At 43.6% G+C, this 14,891-nt stretch overlaps 1 protein-coding gene across 8 annotated transcripts in view; it reads right to left on the bottom strand.

The window, feature by feature from the left end:
• The window catches only part of LOC141974107 (dedicator of cytokinesis protein 1-like), a 53,626-nt gene that overhangs the window by 11,916 nt on the left and 26,819 nt on the right, over positions 1-14,891 (bottom strand). For 3 of the 8 annotated variants that reach the window (XM_074933399.1, XM_074933397.1, XM_074933398.1), the window contains exons 2-3: positions 1,159-1,283; positions 755-850 (exon numbers count right to left, since the gene is read on the bottom strand). In XM_074933399.1, coding sequence (XP_074789500.1) covers positions 764-850; positions 1,159-1,283 — 212 coding nt within the window. In that variant the 3' untranslated portion in view covers positions 755-763. The remainder of the gene's footprint in view (positions 1-754; positions 851-1,158; positions 1,284-14,891) is intronic. The other 5 variants (XM_074933402.1, XM_074933400.1, XM_074933401.1 and 2 more) reach the window with 2 other exon arrangements.

Raw genomic sequence — 14,891 nt, 5'->3', positions numbered from 1 at the left:
ATAACAAAGTAGAAGTTCTTAACGTATCTGTTATCTACACAACACTTGTGGTACATGTACTATCCACACGTAACCAGTGTGCAGAGATGTAACCACTGTTCTTCTCCACCAGAATTTTTGCCAGAGCCCACCCACATTCAGGCTCCGTGCCCCAACACCACGTCTAGGTTTCTGCCATTCCCTAGCAGCCACTCTGTCTACAGATGCAACAAAAGCAACTTTGGACTCAAACCAACAGGGTGCAGAGTAGCTCTAAGTCCCTTCCCACTACACATATGCTGCTCCCACTGACTACAGCTACACAGAATATGTTTTATAAAGCTAACATCAGCCTCCTCTGTAACATTAAAACTTGGCATTTAAACTAAAATGTTATTAGTCCAGCAAATTCAGCAAGCTTAAAGCACAATCAGACAGATCCCAAACCACGGATGAGTTCAACAGCATGGCAATTCCGTTTTAACCTTATATATCCTGCTTCTCTAGGCCAGCTTCACCGAAATAGGAGGAAACCATTCCTAAACAGGTGTGGCAGTTCCCCCCTAACAGCTGTCTTGACCAAAAGGAGGAAATCAAACTCATTATGCAACAAAAGCCAAATCTGTTTTCCAGCCGTCTAGGCGCTATTCCGTTCGTCCTACTAAACACAAACACAAGCACTGAATTTCCCTAGGTTTGTTTCTCAAGGCTTTCCACTGACACTGATATTAATTGCATATTAACCCAGAGGAAGCTATGGTAACAGATTATATACCTTTACATCTCAAACCAGCGAGGCTGCTTTCCTTGGTAATATATTACTGACGTACTCTGAGACGGGTTCATCACCAGCGCCAGGAAAAATAACGCTCTTGAAAACACAAACAAAAGAGGAAATGTTTATGTCTATCTTAAACACCAGTTTTTCATCCAACAAAAAAAAAATAATAATCAGTGAAGTAGGTCAAAATGAGACAGAATGGCTCATGCTCAGAGCTCCTCCTGAAATTAGTATCAACGTGCATGTACTGATATGACAAGGTGTATTTAGTTATGACCAAGGAGAGAGTTTTGTTGTACATAAAAACAGGGACTTCAGCTGACAGAGAAAGATGTTGAAAAGGCTTAAACAGATGTGTATCAAAATCAGAGAAACCCAGATGTTAAATACTTTCATACCTCTAACCTTTTGCCATCTTCATCATAAACAGACACTGTAACTTCTGCAGTCTTCGCTGCTGTTCTGCTGCCTTTGTCAAAATCCCCCTGAACCAACGTTACACAGATGTCGCTGCGAATATCTCCTAAAAGAAAAAGCAAAGCACAAAATTCTTAGCAATTCTTACAGTGTATCTATTGATTTGTGAAACCAGTGAAACACAGAAACAACCACCAACACATTTTAGTAACAGCAATTATACACAGACATGGCAAAATAGTTAAAAGCCACGGTATCTTCAACATTCACAGCATCCCAGAATCATCTGGGTTGGAAAAGCCCCTGAAGCTCCTCCAGCCCAACCGTGACCCTCACCCTGACTGTCCCCAACTCCCCCAGATCCCTCAGCGCTGGGTCAGCCCAACTCTTCAACCCCTCCAGGGATGGGGACTCCCCCCTGCCCTGGTGTCGCGGATGAAAGTATTGACACGGTAATGATTGAGAAAAATAATCTAGATTTATTAATAACTAACAACTACTTGTCAATACAAAACAACTCAGAAAGAAAAGCGACTTATTCAGGTTCTAAAATGACAAGATTCACTCTAACTTACTTAACGGTACCTTAATTTATACACATATGTACATGCGCATACACAAACCAGACATGTACATACAGAAACAAAGGGGTTTGGGTTCAGTAAAATGAACACAAAAGGGACAAGCACACAGGAACAAGGGCAAGGGTACGTACCCACACACACCCCCCCACCAATAAACAGGTGCAAGAGAAGCTAGCTCAAAGAAAATTTCCCTCTCGAGTTTAGAGCAAATACTCCCAATACCTTGGCATTCCTCAACGGGCGATAACTGAGACTCGAGCGGGGGGACTTCGCCCTGGCCTTCCGTCTGGAGCAGACGACACCTTAAGGGTTTTGGTACCCGAGAGGCTCCCAGCTCAGGGGAGATGCTGGTCACAGGCCGCTGCGATCCAGGAGAGCTCAAAGGGCCTCTCTGGTGGTCGCAGTTTATAGGATCCAAGATAATTGACTTTTGTCAAATATTATCTGGTGCCTTCCGGCAGTTGCACAAGAATTTGATGACCATGCAACCCTGTTATTGTTCCATCTGATCACATCCCAGGCACAGGGGTGTCAGGCCATCAGGAGATGATGGGCCATTATAACCTTTTCCAAGCAATCAGAGGGGGGCAGGAGCCAGGCTCCTCAAGGTTATCAGTCCTTATCTCCATAGATTGGTGTATGGCTTGGGGGAATGTGGATGGAATCACACCTGGCACCAAGCAGCCCAACAAGGAGGGCAGGGAGGGGTAAGAATGGCACTACCACAATCCACCCCGTGACTAAAGTCAATTTATCTTGTCCATAGAGTGGCAGTGTGGTTGCCTCTTGCCTCTATGCCTATAAACAGAGGATGCCATAATCTAGTTATAATTGAAGGAAATTTTGTGTTTGATTAGCTTCAGGAAAAAAAAAAATATTTTGGGATAGTATACACACAGGGATACTTTTGTAACTGAGCAATTTGTTTAACTATTGTCCAAACCTTAATATACAACACAATTATGAGCAGTAAACATATTAAAATTAGAATTAAGAAAATCATGACCGGGTGGAACATGGAATTAAACAGTCTTGGAATTAAAAAGTCCTGTTGTGGTTGGTGACCATCCAAATAAGCCTTCCCACCATCGATGTTCTTGTAATAAATTATGGTAACTAATTTGCTAAGTTAAGCAAGGCGGGTGCTGTAATAAACTATGGTAACTAATTTGCTAGGCTGGGCAAGGCGGGTAGGTACACTTGAATGATCTGTAAATGTTAAACAATTAAATGTAAAGTGGCCATTCGGATTGGAACGAAACGCCACCTAGCATTCGGTTGGAACAGTGTAACCCTGTCTCAGAAACCCCACCTAGAGCTGACATGTAACCGCTGTTGGAAGAAAAGCCGCCAAAAGGATGAGATCATGAGGCTTTTAAAAGATCCAATAGGAGAAAAGCGCGCCAGGAGACCAAGGCTTCGAGACTTTCGAAAGACCCCATAGGAGGAGGACACGCACCCCAGCAACCCAAATGACCAATGGAAAAGAGCAGGACAACTATCTGACGGGAGGAGATCGGTTAAAGACGATGGCACAAGGGTGTAAAAAACGCTGCTTTTTGGAACTCGGGGTGCGTGTGGCAGAGCTGCGGCTCTCCATGCACCCAGCGCTGCTTTGCCTATTGCTTCCCACCCTAAATTGATGGAACCCAAATAAAATTATATATTTTTATAAAAGTTGGCTTTGTCTGATTATAACAATTTGGTGACCCCGACGTGATCTCAGTGTGCTTTCCTGGACTGTGGCTTCTCGAGGGGCGCCCCACAGATTGTGGCTCGAAAGTAGCAGTCTGGGTCAGTCTCCAGAGACCAACGGACAAAAGAGAAGCAATAGTCAAAGGATCTGGAGCTCCAAAGGAAAGACTGCAGTACAAAATACCCGCAATTCTGGTGCACGAAGATCCGAACGCAGACGACGGAGTCGTGAGTATAAGGCATACCGTTCGGTTGGGTGGGATTCGGTTGCTTGTGTGTGAGAGTGTGATTGAGACGGAACCTCATTCTGGAAACAAAAGTAGTTTTGGAGCCAGGATTTGAGTTCTGAATCGATTGTGGAGGTCTTCTAACCGCGGTTCCAAACTCCCGCGAGGGATTTGGCCGGTGAAGGACCGAAGCGGATCCTATAGGACTCGTGGGTGGAAGCACGGGTTCTAGGGGTACGTGGGTGGGTAAAGGGTTCAGCCCCCCGCAAGACACTCTCACCGGTAACCAAGGGCGAGAGGAATTGCCGTAGAAAATTCCCAAGGCGAGAATTGCCATAGAAAACTCCCAAGGCGAGAGGAATTGCCTTAGAAAATTCCCAAAGGAAACATGGATGGGTAAAAGGCCCAACTCCCTGGATCCAACCCCCTACAGGGGCTGTAGGAGTTGCCACAGTAAAAACCCTAGATGGGTCAAAAGGAATCAAAAACCCGGGACCAGAAAAAAAAAAAAAAAAAAAAAAAGAGTCAATTACCGGTTATACCACCAGATAGTCCATTAGGCATAATGATTAGAAATTGGTATGAAAGTGGTCCTAGAAAAGGAAAAAGTAAATTAAAATTAGTCCAATACTGTATGGTTGAATGGCCGAAGAAACCTTTAAACCCACCTGTCTTCTGGCCTACTTTTGGGTCTTTTGAAGACTGGATTTGCCAGGCTTTACGTACATATGTTTACTCAAGAAAACCTTTTAGTTGAGAAGAAAGCGATTATGCAAAATTGTGGATCAGGACTTCATGTCCTTATCCAGCTTCAATACTTACAGTAAAAAAAAAAAAAAAAAAAAAAAAGAGATGAAAAATCTGAAGAAAAAGGGGATAAGAACAAGGAAGGGATAGAGAAAGATGATGAATGGGAACCGCTAGATAACTGGCTGCCTCCATACTTTAATTATCCGGCCCCGGCGGCTTTGACGGCCCCGGCGCGTTTAACAGCTCCGGCCCAGGCGGCCTTAACTCCGGCTGCTTTAACTGCCCCGGCGGCTTTAACAGCTCCGGCGGCTTTGCCGGCCCCGGCCCCGGAGGCCTTAACTGCCCCGGCAGCTTTACCAGCCCCGGCGGTTCCCCTTCTACCTCCGGCTGCATGTACAAGAAGTAAAACTGCCGTAACTGAGGGAGCGTCTTTAAATCCCTCATGGGAGGTGCCCCTCGGAGGCAACCAAGGAGGCATCGGATTTGTGGCAGTCCCGTTCAACACCTCCGATGTACCAAATTAAAAAAAAAAAAAAAAAAAAAGAAATGGGGACTCTATTAGATGATCCTCTCGGAGTAGCTGAGAGGTTAGATCAATTTTTAGGTCCCAATACTTACACCTGGGAAGAAGTACAGTCCGTTTGAAGCATCTTATTTACGACCGGGGAAAGGCAAATGATTCGACCAGCCGGAATGTGTTTGTGGGAGCTGCAAAACCAAGCGGGGCCGCCGGCAGATCAGAACTGGCCCAGTGTCCGCCCTCACTGGGGTCACCAAGAACAGGGCCGGCAGAATATGAGGGACCTCAGAAACTGAACAGTGGCCGGCATTAGAGAAGCAGTTCCTCGGGGGCAAAACATTAATAAAGCCTTTAGCGAACATCAAGGGAGAGATGAACCACCCACTGGTCGGCTGGAAAGACCAAGAAAGAATTTACAAATGTATTCGGGGGTAGAGCCGACACGCCCCGTGGGAGCGGCTTTATTAAAAAACCAAAACCAACCAACCAACCAAACCCCCCCCCTCAATTCGTAGCCAATTCGTGAGGTGCCGTCAGGAAAACGTTAGAAAAAGTATACAATTGGCAAGACCGGAGTCTGCAGGAGCTATTAAAAGAAACACAGAAAGTGTAAAAGCAGAAAGCAAAGGCGAAAATATTTGCAGCAGTCAGAAACCTCTGAGATCTCATTCTAATGGATTTACCTGCAGCTTTGGGAGGTGAAAAGAAAGGGGCAGTAATCAGAGGAAATGAATTAGCATGCTATTATTGTGAGAAGAAGGGACATTTACAGCAGAACTGTAGAAAACAGGAGCAGGATAAAAGGATGTTTAAAGAAGAATAACGGAGTCGGAGCTCTGTTTTCTGGGGACAAAGACGTCAAAGGAGTGCTTGATAAAAATAAAATGAAGCCCCAGAGAGAAGAGTTTGGATTTTTAGCAAATAGGGGTGCGGAAAAAAATCAACTGTAAAAAATATTCCTAGGGGATTTATTATTGCTACCAGAAGCTGAAATTTAAAAAATAATAGTACAAGAAAAATAAAAAAAAAATATACATTAATGGGAAAAAACGAGCAACAGATAAATCCCAAAGTCTGGTACACAAAAGGAGAGATTGGAAAGCTTAAAATAAAGCCTATTAAAATTGATAGAATTGATCGGGAGACACCAATTCGGATAAAACAATACCCCATTCCCCTAAAGGGTCGAGAGGGGCTGAAACCAATTACAGACGAATTATTAAGTAAAGGCACATTGGAACCTTGTATGTCTCCACATAATACACCTATTTTACCGGTTTTAAAATCAGACGGATCTTACAGATGGGTGCAGGATTTCGGGGCTGTGAATCAGCGAACTGTGGCTCGTTTCCCTGTGGTAGCAAACCCCTCGATGCTGCTTAACCAACCACCCCGAACTATATTTGTCCAGTGTATTGACTTAAAGGATGCATTCTGGTCCTGACCCCCTGGACAAGGGGAACAGAGACTATTTTACATTTGAATGGGAAGATCCATCTAATAATAGAAAACAACAACTCAGAGGGACAGTGCTTCCCCAAGGGTTTACAGAATCACCTAACCTTTTTGGGCAGGCATTAAAAAAAAAAAAAAAAAAAAAAAAAGGTACTGCAGACGTTCAAGCCATCCTCAAAAATAAAGCTTTTACAATATGTAGATGATTTATTAATAGCTGGACAAACTGAGAATGATGTCAGGATGGGGACTATAGAACTGCTGAACTTTGTAAAAAAAAAAAAAATAAAAAAAATTAAAGGTTTCAAAATCTAAATTACAAATTGTAGAAAATGAAGTCCTTGGGGCACTAGGGCTTTGAGTGATCATTTCTTGAGATATTTTGGCTGCATTGGAATATATGAAATTGCAAAACAAACTACATACGGTTGTTTAACATGTTAAAAGATTAATAAAAGAACTATGAGACAGACTGCAGCTGGTGGAAGGAAAACAGCTTATCAACCTTTTGAGAGGGTCCAGATAGATCTCACAGAACCACTAGAAGTTGGGAGACATAAATATTTGCTGGTAATGGTAGATCAATTAACTCACTGAGTAGAAGCCTTCCCTACCACCAGAGCGACTGCTCAATCAGTAACCAAAATAGTACTGGAACAAATTCTACCACGATTTGGAATTCTAAGAGCATTTAATTCGGATCATATTAGCCCAGACACCTCCTTTAGGATTTACAGTACACAAAATACAACCTGGAGGTGAAGTAATGATTAAAACCTGGAAGGAGGAAACCTTATCTCATGGATAAGAAGGACCATTCCTAGTACTATTAACCACAAAAACTGCTGCAAGAACTGCTGAGAGAGGGTGGACTCGAGTTTCAGGGTGAAAGGACCGGTTACAGAAAAGCCTCAGTGGAAGATTGAATCAACGCCGGGAGACCTAAAGCTTCAAATGCAGCGGAATCAACAAAGGGATGGACTCGTTCAGACTAACTGAATAATTAGAAGGACTCTGTATTGGTAACAAGAAAATTTAAGCTATTTGTTATGAAGTTTTGAAAGATCCTGAATGCTTGTTATAATAAGTTGTGGTGTCTGCTTTATAAGTAAGTGTATAAGCCATTGTATATAGTTGAATAAGAAATTGAATAAGAGTTACAAAAAGGAGAAGAAGACTAAAAATAAATTCAAAGTGAGGGCAAGACCAGGTTGGTCTCCATTTTTGCTGTTAAGAAGATAAACACCCGACCGTTGGCAGCAACCCAATGGGTCTAGGGACAAACAGAAAAATGTGCCATACCGGACCTCACTATAGGGGTTTCCTTTTTCTCCCAATTATATGTATCAGCCCTGTAATGGATACAGAAAGCCGAAGTGCTCCATATGGTCCCCTTGAAGATAATCAGTTTGTTTTATTAGCCAAGACAATGAGCAGAACTTTCAATCTAAGCCACTGTTGGGTCTGTGGAGGACCTGTAGGACTGTTGAGCTGGCCGTGGGTCTCTGTACCCCTTACTCCATCGCAGATTGTGAGTAATTACAGTGATATTAACAACACTACCTGGGAAGAAAACGGAACACGGCGAATCCAGTTTCCAAATCAGGGCAGATGTTGTGTGAACCAAATTCAGAAAGGAGGAACTGATGGAGGGGAGAGTAAATGCCAGTGGACACTTACACATAAATCGATCAACAAAGATAGAGGTATTTATATATGGTTATGGCTTAATGAACAGGGACATAGCAAAGGGTTCAAGGGATTTTAGTCAGATAAAAATAAAACTGAATATGCTAAATTATATGGAAAAAGCTTTTATAATCAAACCTGTGTATGGAAAAATGATATGGGATCCTGGTATTGCAATATACAGATAAATGATCCTTTAGGAGATAAAAACAACCTTAATTGGATCCCTGATTATTTTGTTATTAATTCTCACTTTTGGACTTTGTATCTTGAACAAATTAATTAACCTTGTTAAGAACAGGATTGAAGCTGTCCAACTCATGATGTTAAGGCAACAATACACTGGTTTAGCTCAACAAGAAGAACACCGACTAGAGACTGAATTAGAAGATACCCACCTTTTTAGGGGCTGCTAGAGAAGCTATTTTTAAGCTTAACTAGCAAATTAGGGTATTAAAAAAAAAAAAAAAAGGGAGGACTGTAATAAATTATGGCAACTAATTTGCTAAGTTAAGCAAGGCGGGTGCTGTAATAAACTATGGTAACTAATTTGCTAGGCTGGGCAAGGCGGGTAGGTACACTTGAATGATCTGTAAATGTTAAACAATTAAATGTAAAGTGGCCATTCGGATTGGAACGAAACGCCACCTAGCATTCGGTTGGAACAGTGTAACCCTGTCTCAGAAACCCCACCTAGAGCTGACATGTAACCGCTGTTGGAAGAAAAGCCGCCAAAAGGATGAGATCATGAGGCTTTTAAAAGATCCAATAGGAGAAAAGCACGCCAGGAGACCAAGGCTTCGAGACTTTCGAAAGACCCCATAGGAGGAGGACACGCACCCCAGCAACCCAAATGACCAATGGAAAAGAGCAGGACAACTATCTGACGGGAGGAGATTGGTTAAAGACGATGGCACAAGGGTATAAAAAACGCTGCTTTTTGGAACTCGGGGTGCGTGTGGTAGAGCTGCGGCTCTCCATGCACCCAGCGCTGCTTTGCCTATTGCTTCCCACCCTAAATAGATTGAACCCAAATAAAATTATACATTTTTATAAAAATTGGCTTTGTCTGATTATAACATTCTCCATCCCTTTTAACTTGTTAGCAGCTGATGTATTTCTTCTATATCATGCTGGACCATGATAAGAGATTTTTGTCCAGTTTTCTGTGCATATAGTATGTAAATGGGTAGGCACAATGCTGCAGAGGTTCTTATATTGAAGATGAGGGTTGTTTCCAGTGCTGCTGATAGGCTTGCTGGATGTGGTGTTTGTTTCCACGATGTCGTTGGTGGAGTTGGTTATTTCTGAAAAGGAAAGAAAAGAGAACTCTCGGGGGTGGGGTGGGGGGGACTGAACCGGTTATGTTTTGTTGATTAGGGATATCAATTAGACTCGGACCCCAGAGTGAAAAAGTAGGTGTATCTACTCAAAATAATAATATAATAATATAGAAAATACACGATAAGACAGAACAGTGCACTTAAACAATTAGGAACATACAGGGTAATGCATCGAATCGCTACTGCCAGGGAGAGAATAGTGATTAAGAAAGATCCATCACCTACTTTACTATCATCCAGATCCGCAGTTGCTGGTAGCCCCAGTCACAGGGAGGATTTGGGGAGCCTTTCCCTGCAAATGGGAAGTCCTACGTGGTGCGTCCACCCGTAGGTGAGGCTGCCAAAGTCACTGTGAGTGGGTCCAGCCTTGGTACACCCAAGCGGAAACATCTGGTTTCAATCTCACATTAGGTTCCCCCAGAGCCTGGCCAGGGCTCAAGGAAGAAGCCAAAGGAGTTTCTCTGCTCATCTGATGGGATTATGTGCAAGGTCTCACATCAGGTCTCTGTGACAGACACCTGTCTCCATGACTCTGCTGCTCTATTCACATACAAAGGGAAGGAAAGATACATTCCAGACATCCTCTATGCATGGTCATTAAGGATTACATTCTAAGTTAACAGTTTTGGTTCAGGGCCTGTTGCTCAGGCTTCAACACTTCCACCCTTTACATCAGGTTAGGTGGTTTATTATAACTTAGTATAATACCTGTTAGCATGTTGGTTATCAGTTATAAAATATACAGAATTCATCTATAAATCAGTTCTGACTTGGGCCTATTGTCCAAGCCTTAGCACTTCAGGTTACCCCTTAGGATGCTGGATAAATCCATCTAGTACTGATTTTATGTTTTATTCCATTATCATCAATAGCATCCCATGCTAGAAATCCTCGCGGCTTGACCAGGGTTACTGGTATTGTTCCTACAGTTGGGATTTTTGCCACCACAGGCTGTCCTGCTTTCATTGAGGACCAGGTGTGCTCATTGTTCAGGGTTTTTCTGAAGAAGGTGTTAAGAAGGTTCGAGTAATTGGACTTCCATAGGGACCATACCGATCATTTAACTGCTGTATAATCTCAGAAAGACAGCTGTCCCATTGTCCTTCATGTGGTTTAAGATATTTTTTTAGCAGTCCATTGGCTCGTTCAACTATACCATTAGATTGTGGGTAATAAGGTGTATGAAATACCCACTTTATTTCTCTTTGCTTTGCCCATTCTTGTACTTCTTTACTTGGTCCCTGACATTTTTCAGGTGGAATTTGAATTTGTGCCTCACGCAGTGCTTGCCAAACTGCTGCTGCCACCTCCCCCACCTGGTTAGGAGAGGTTCCTCCGATTAGAATATCGTCTATATACTGATACAGTTTTACCTCTTCAGGGAGTGAAACTGTCTGTAAAAGTTCAGCAAGTGCAGCATGAGCCATTGTGGGTGAGTGTTTGTATCCCTGTGGGAGTCTGTTAAAGGTGTATTGGATACCCTCCCACGTAAAGGCAAATTGTTCTTTATCTCCTTCCCTTAAGGGGACCATGAAGAACATGTCTTTTACATCTAGCACTGCCATCCAGGGATGTGCGGGGCTTGCAGCGTAGCGGTTGAAGCTGCAATGTTGGGGACTGCCGCTGTCAGTGGGGCTGTATTAGCATTTAAACGCCGATAATCGGCTGTTAACCGCCACCTCCCGTCTGGTTTACGGACTGGCCAAACAGGAGAGTTGTATGGGGAGTGAGTTCGGGAAATAATCTGTCTGTCCTTTTTCTAAATCTGCAATTACTTTAGAAATCCCAGTTCGTGCTGCAGCAGAAACAGGGTACTGTGGGACGTCAGTAATTTTTGATTCGGGAAGGGCTGGAGCTGCACGAAGCACACGCACCGTGGCAGTTTGTTTTTTGTTAGGGTGAGGGTTGGCAGTTGAACCGAAGGACCACAGGCTGCCGGCTGGCAAACGCCAGGTTCGGCCGTTCAATGCGTCAAAACCCAGGATGTTTTCATAGTGCTCCTTCATCGCAAAGCGGAGTCACACGTTTTTCGCCAGGGAGCCGCAAATTAAGTTTTGCTGTCTGGCACACGGTGCTAGTTCCTGTAACTCCGGTGATTTTAACCTTTCGCCGGCTAGGTCGTATGACTAGCTTGTCGGCATGTCGCTTTGTAATTATTGAAATTTGTGCACCAGTATCAATTAAAAATTGTATTAACTGTTGTTGAGGACCAACTGGAATTAGAATGTAAGGGCCGCTCTCATTTATCCACTGATAAGCTTTTACTTGCCGGACTGGCAGGCCCAATTGCCGTCCGGACCTTATCAGTTTTTTGATCTTGTGTTTTGCAACTGATCCTCCTGAGGAAAGAAAGGATTATCTTTCTTCCTGGGGGCTGGCGAGGGGGAAGTTGGAGTATTTGGAGCGCTACATCTTTGAAATGCCTGAATTAGGCTCCGAATGACGCCAGTAGGCTGCCTCTGAATGGCGGCTCTAGGAATTCCTAGTGACAATGCTTGCTTCCACAGCTCATTTCTCCATTCCTGACCCCTGGATTGTCGGTCAGGAGGGTTTTGTTCCTGAGAATTATTTTGATGTCATTATTTAATTTGCCTGACAGTGCGACCTGTATTTTTTGTTTCGTTGGGAATTTCATTCCATCCCATTTCTCGGGCATGGTTTATAGTTTCATGCACTAATGTTGCCCAAGTGGGTAATCCTTTTAATTCTAAGTCTACTTCCTCACCATTATCAAAAGTTCGTGGTAGATTTATCAATTCGTTATAATTTAAGTCTCTCTGGATCTCGTCCCGTTTTGCAATGAGGAAAGGTTTGAGCATGGCAGGGGCTCCTTTTATCAGCAGTTGGAGTACAGCAGGAGCTACAGGTGCCGAAAGAGGAACATCAGCAGGATTACGCTGATGCATGGCTTGGATACAGGCAGCGTTTGTAAAAGCTGCGGAGAGGTCATTTAGAGATTTGATAGGTATCACCAGAGGTTCTCCTCTCTCTAACACATCAATGCCACCAGCCCAATAGGCCACTCTGCTTGTTAGTGAGTGGGGGTCAGTCGGGGGGTTGGGACCAGCATCCAAGAAGACACCAGGACCCCAAATAACCACTGGCTTCATCGCCATCTAGTAAAATTCTATCTCCCCCATCTAGAGACACTCTCCATAGGTACTCAGTTTCAGTTTCTCCCGGCTTACGGCCGAAACGATCTTGTAAATTGGCTATCTGAATTGGATCAAAAGGGGTTGTGTTGCTGATGTGGCTTCTCACACCACCCCGAGATCCTGTTGTTACTTCTGTTTTAATAATTGGTCTGACTGCAAGTGGAGGAGACTCAGGCGGTTGAAAATCATTTTTGTCTGAGTCGTCATTATGTGTATCGCTCCAAATGTTACCATCCCAATCTTCAGGGGACACAATCAATTTTCTGATTTGAACGATATCAGGGGGGGTCGGACACTGCATTAGCATCATTTCAACGCGTTCCCCCAGTTTTTGTTGTTTCAATTGGGATTCCTTAAGTTGCCCTTGCAGCTGCTCTATTTTAATTGACAACAGCAGATTGGTGGATTTCTGCTCTGTAATCTCATCTTGTAAATTTTGTATTTTACGATTAAACTTCTGTCGTTCATGACAGGCAGCTTCCAGGCACACTCCCAACATTTTCCAAATCATACCTTTATTTTTTCCAAATTTAGTTGCGCCTCTGGCATTAGTTAACTGTTTTTCTACCTCTTCCCAGTTGTGCCAATTATTATAAGCCCAATCCTCTGGGAAGGTGGGATTTGGTTGGATACCGTGTTTTTGTAAGTATTCGGTGATTTTGCTTGTCATCCTGCCGACTACGCCAATTTGTCGTGGATGAAAGTATTGACACGGTAAAGATTTAGAAAAATAATCTAGATTTACTAATAACTAACAACTATTTGTCAATACAAAATAACTCAGAAAGAAAAGTGACTTATTCAGATTCTAAAATGACAAGATTCACTCTAACTTACTTAACGGTACCTTAATTTATACACATATGTACATGCGCATACACAAACCAGACATATACATACAGAAACAAAGGGGTTTGGGTTCGGTAAAATGAAGACAAAAGGGACAAGCACACAGGAACAAGGGCAAGGGTACGTACCCACACACACACCCACCCACCAATAAACAGGTGAAATAGAAGCTGGCTCAAGGAAAATTTCCCTCTCGAGTTCAGAGCAAATACTCCCAATGCCTTGGCATTCCTCAATGGGCGATAATTGAGACTCGAGCGGGGGGACTTCGCCCTGGCCTTCCGTCTGGAGCAGACGACACCTTAAGGGTTTTGGTACCCGAGAGGCTCCCAGCTCAGGGGAGATGCTGGTCACAGGCCGCTGCGATCCAGGAGAGCTCAAAGGGCCTCTCTGGTGGTCGCAGTTTATAGGATCCAAGATAACTGACTTTTGTCAAATGCTATCTGGTGCCTTCCTGCAGTTGCACAAGAATTTGATGACCATGCAACCCTGTTACTGTTCCATCTGACCACATCCCAGGCACAGGGGTGTCAGGCCATCAGGAGATGATGGGCCATTATAACCTTTTCCGAGCAATCAGAGGGGGGCAGGAGCCAGGCTCCTCAAGGTTATCAGTCCTTATCTCCATAGATTGGTGTATGGCTTGGGGGAATGTGGATGGAATCACACCTGGCACCAAGCAGCCCAACAAGGAGGGCAGGGAGGGGTAGGAATTGCACCACCACACGAGCCCGCCAAAGAGCAAGGTGAAAAAGGTTCCACCCCTGGACCTGATGTCAGCATGGTATGAATAACCCGGCTGGAGATCCCTTCCCCCTCTCTCTCTGTTGGGAAGCTTAACCCTATCCTAGCTGAACCAGGACATCTAGGAACAAGAGTGTTAATTAACAGCTGAAAAATCCCTAAACTGACTGAAAACTTATCTGCAGAGATAAATATCCGCAGAGATAAATAAATACTCTGTATTACACCATAGGCAATCAGCTGCCTATAGGACGCGTGTGCTCTGTGAGGAAGGGGAAAAAAAAGTATTTCTGGTAAATCCCTACAGAAATGATTTCTCAGAACAATCCTGGTTTGTAATGTTGTCAATGACCTGGACAAAAAAAGCAAACAGGAGTACACGCTTGCTTCTGCTTATCCGGTATCTTTACCCCTCTCCAATCTGCTGCTTGTCACAACCGTTTATTGACAGAGAGCAATAGCGGCTGCTGAGTAAACTGAGCGAAATCAAGCACATGCCTGCAGTCAAATTCAGGTCGTCCATTCAGGAAGAAGTGTGCTTCATCTACCAGTCCCTTAGCCCTGCTTCAGGGGATGCCAGGAACGGGGAAGCATCCCCTCACCAAGCAGGGAATTAAAAGTATACAAAGGAAAGTATATAACTTTTAAAGTATATAAATATATTTTTAAAGTATATTAAAAAGTATATAAAATACATTAATAT

The sequence above is a fragment of the Athene noctua genome, unplaced genomic scaffold, assembly GCF_965140245.1.
Source record: "Athene noctua unplaced genomic scaffold, bAthNoc1.hap1.1 HAP1_HAP1_scaffold_31, whole genome shotgun sequence".
NCBI classification, from domain to species: domain Eukaryota; kingdom Metazoa; phylum Chordata; class Aves; order Strigiformes; family Strigidae; genus Athene; species Athene noctua.
This window is presented reverse-complemented; position numbering and strand designations above follow the sequence as displayed.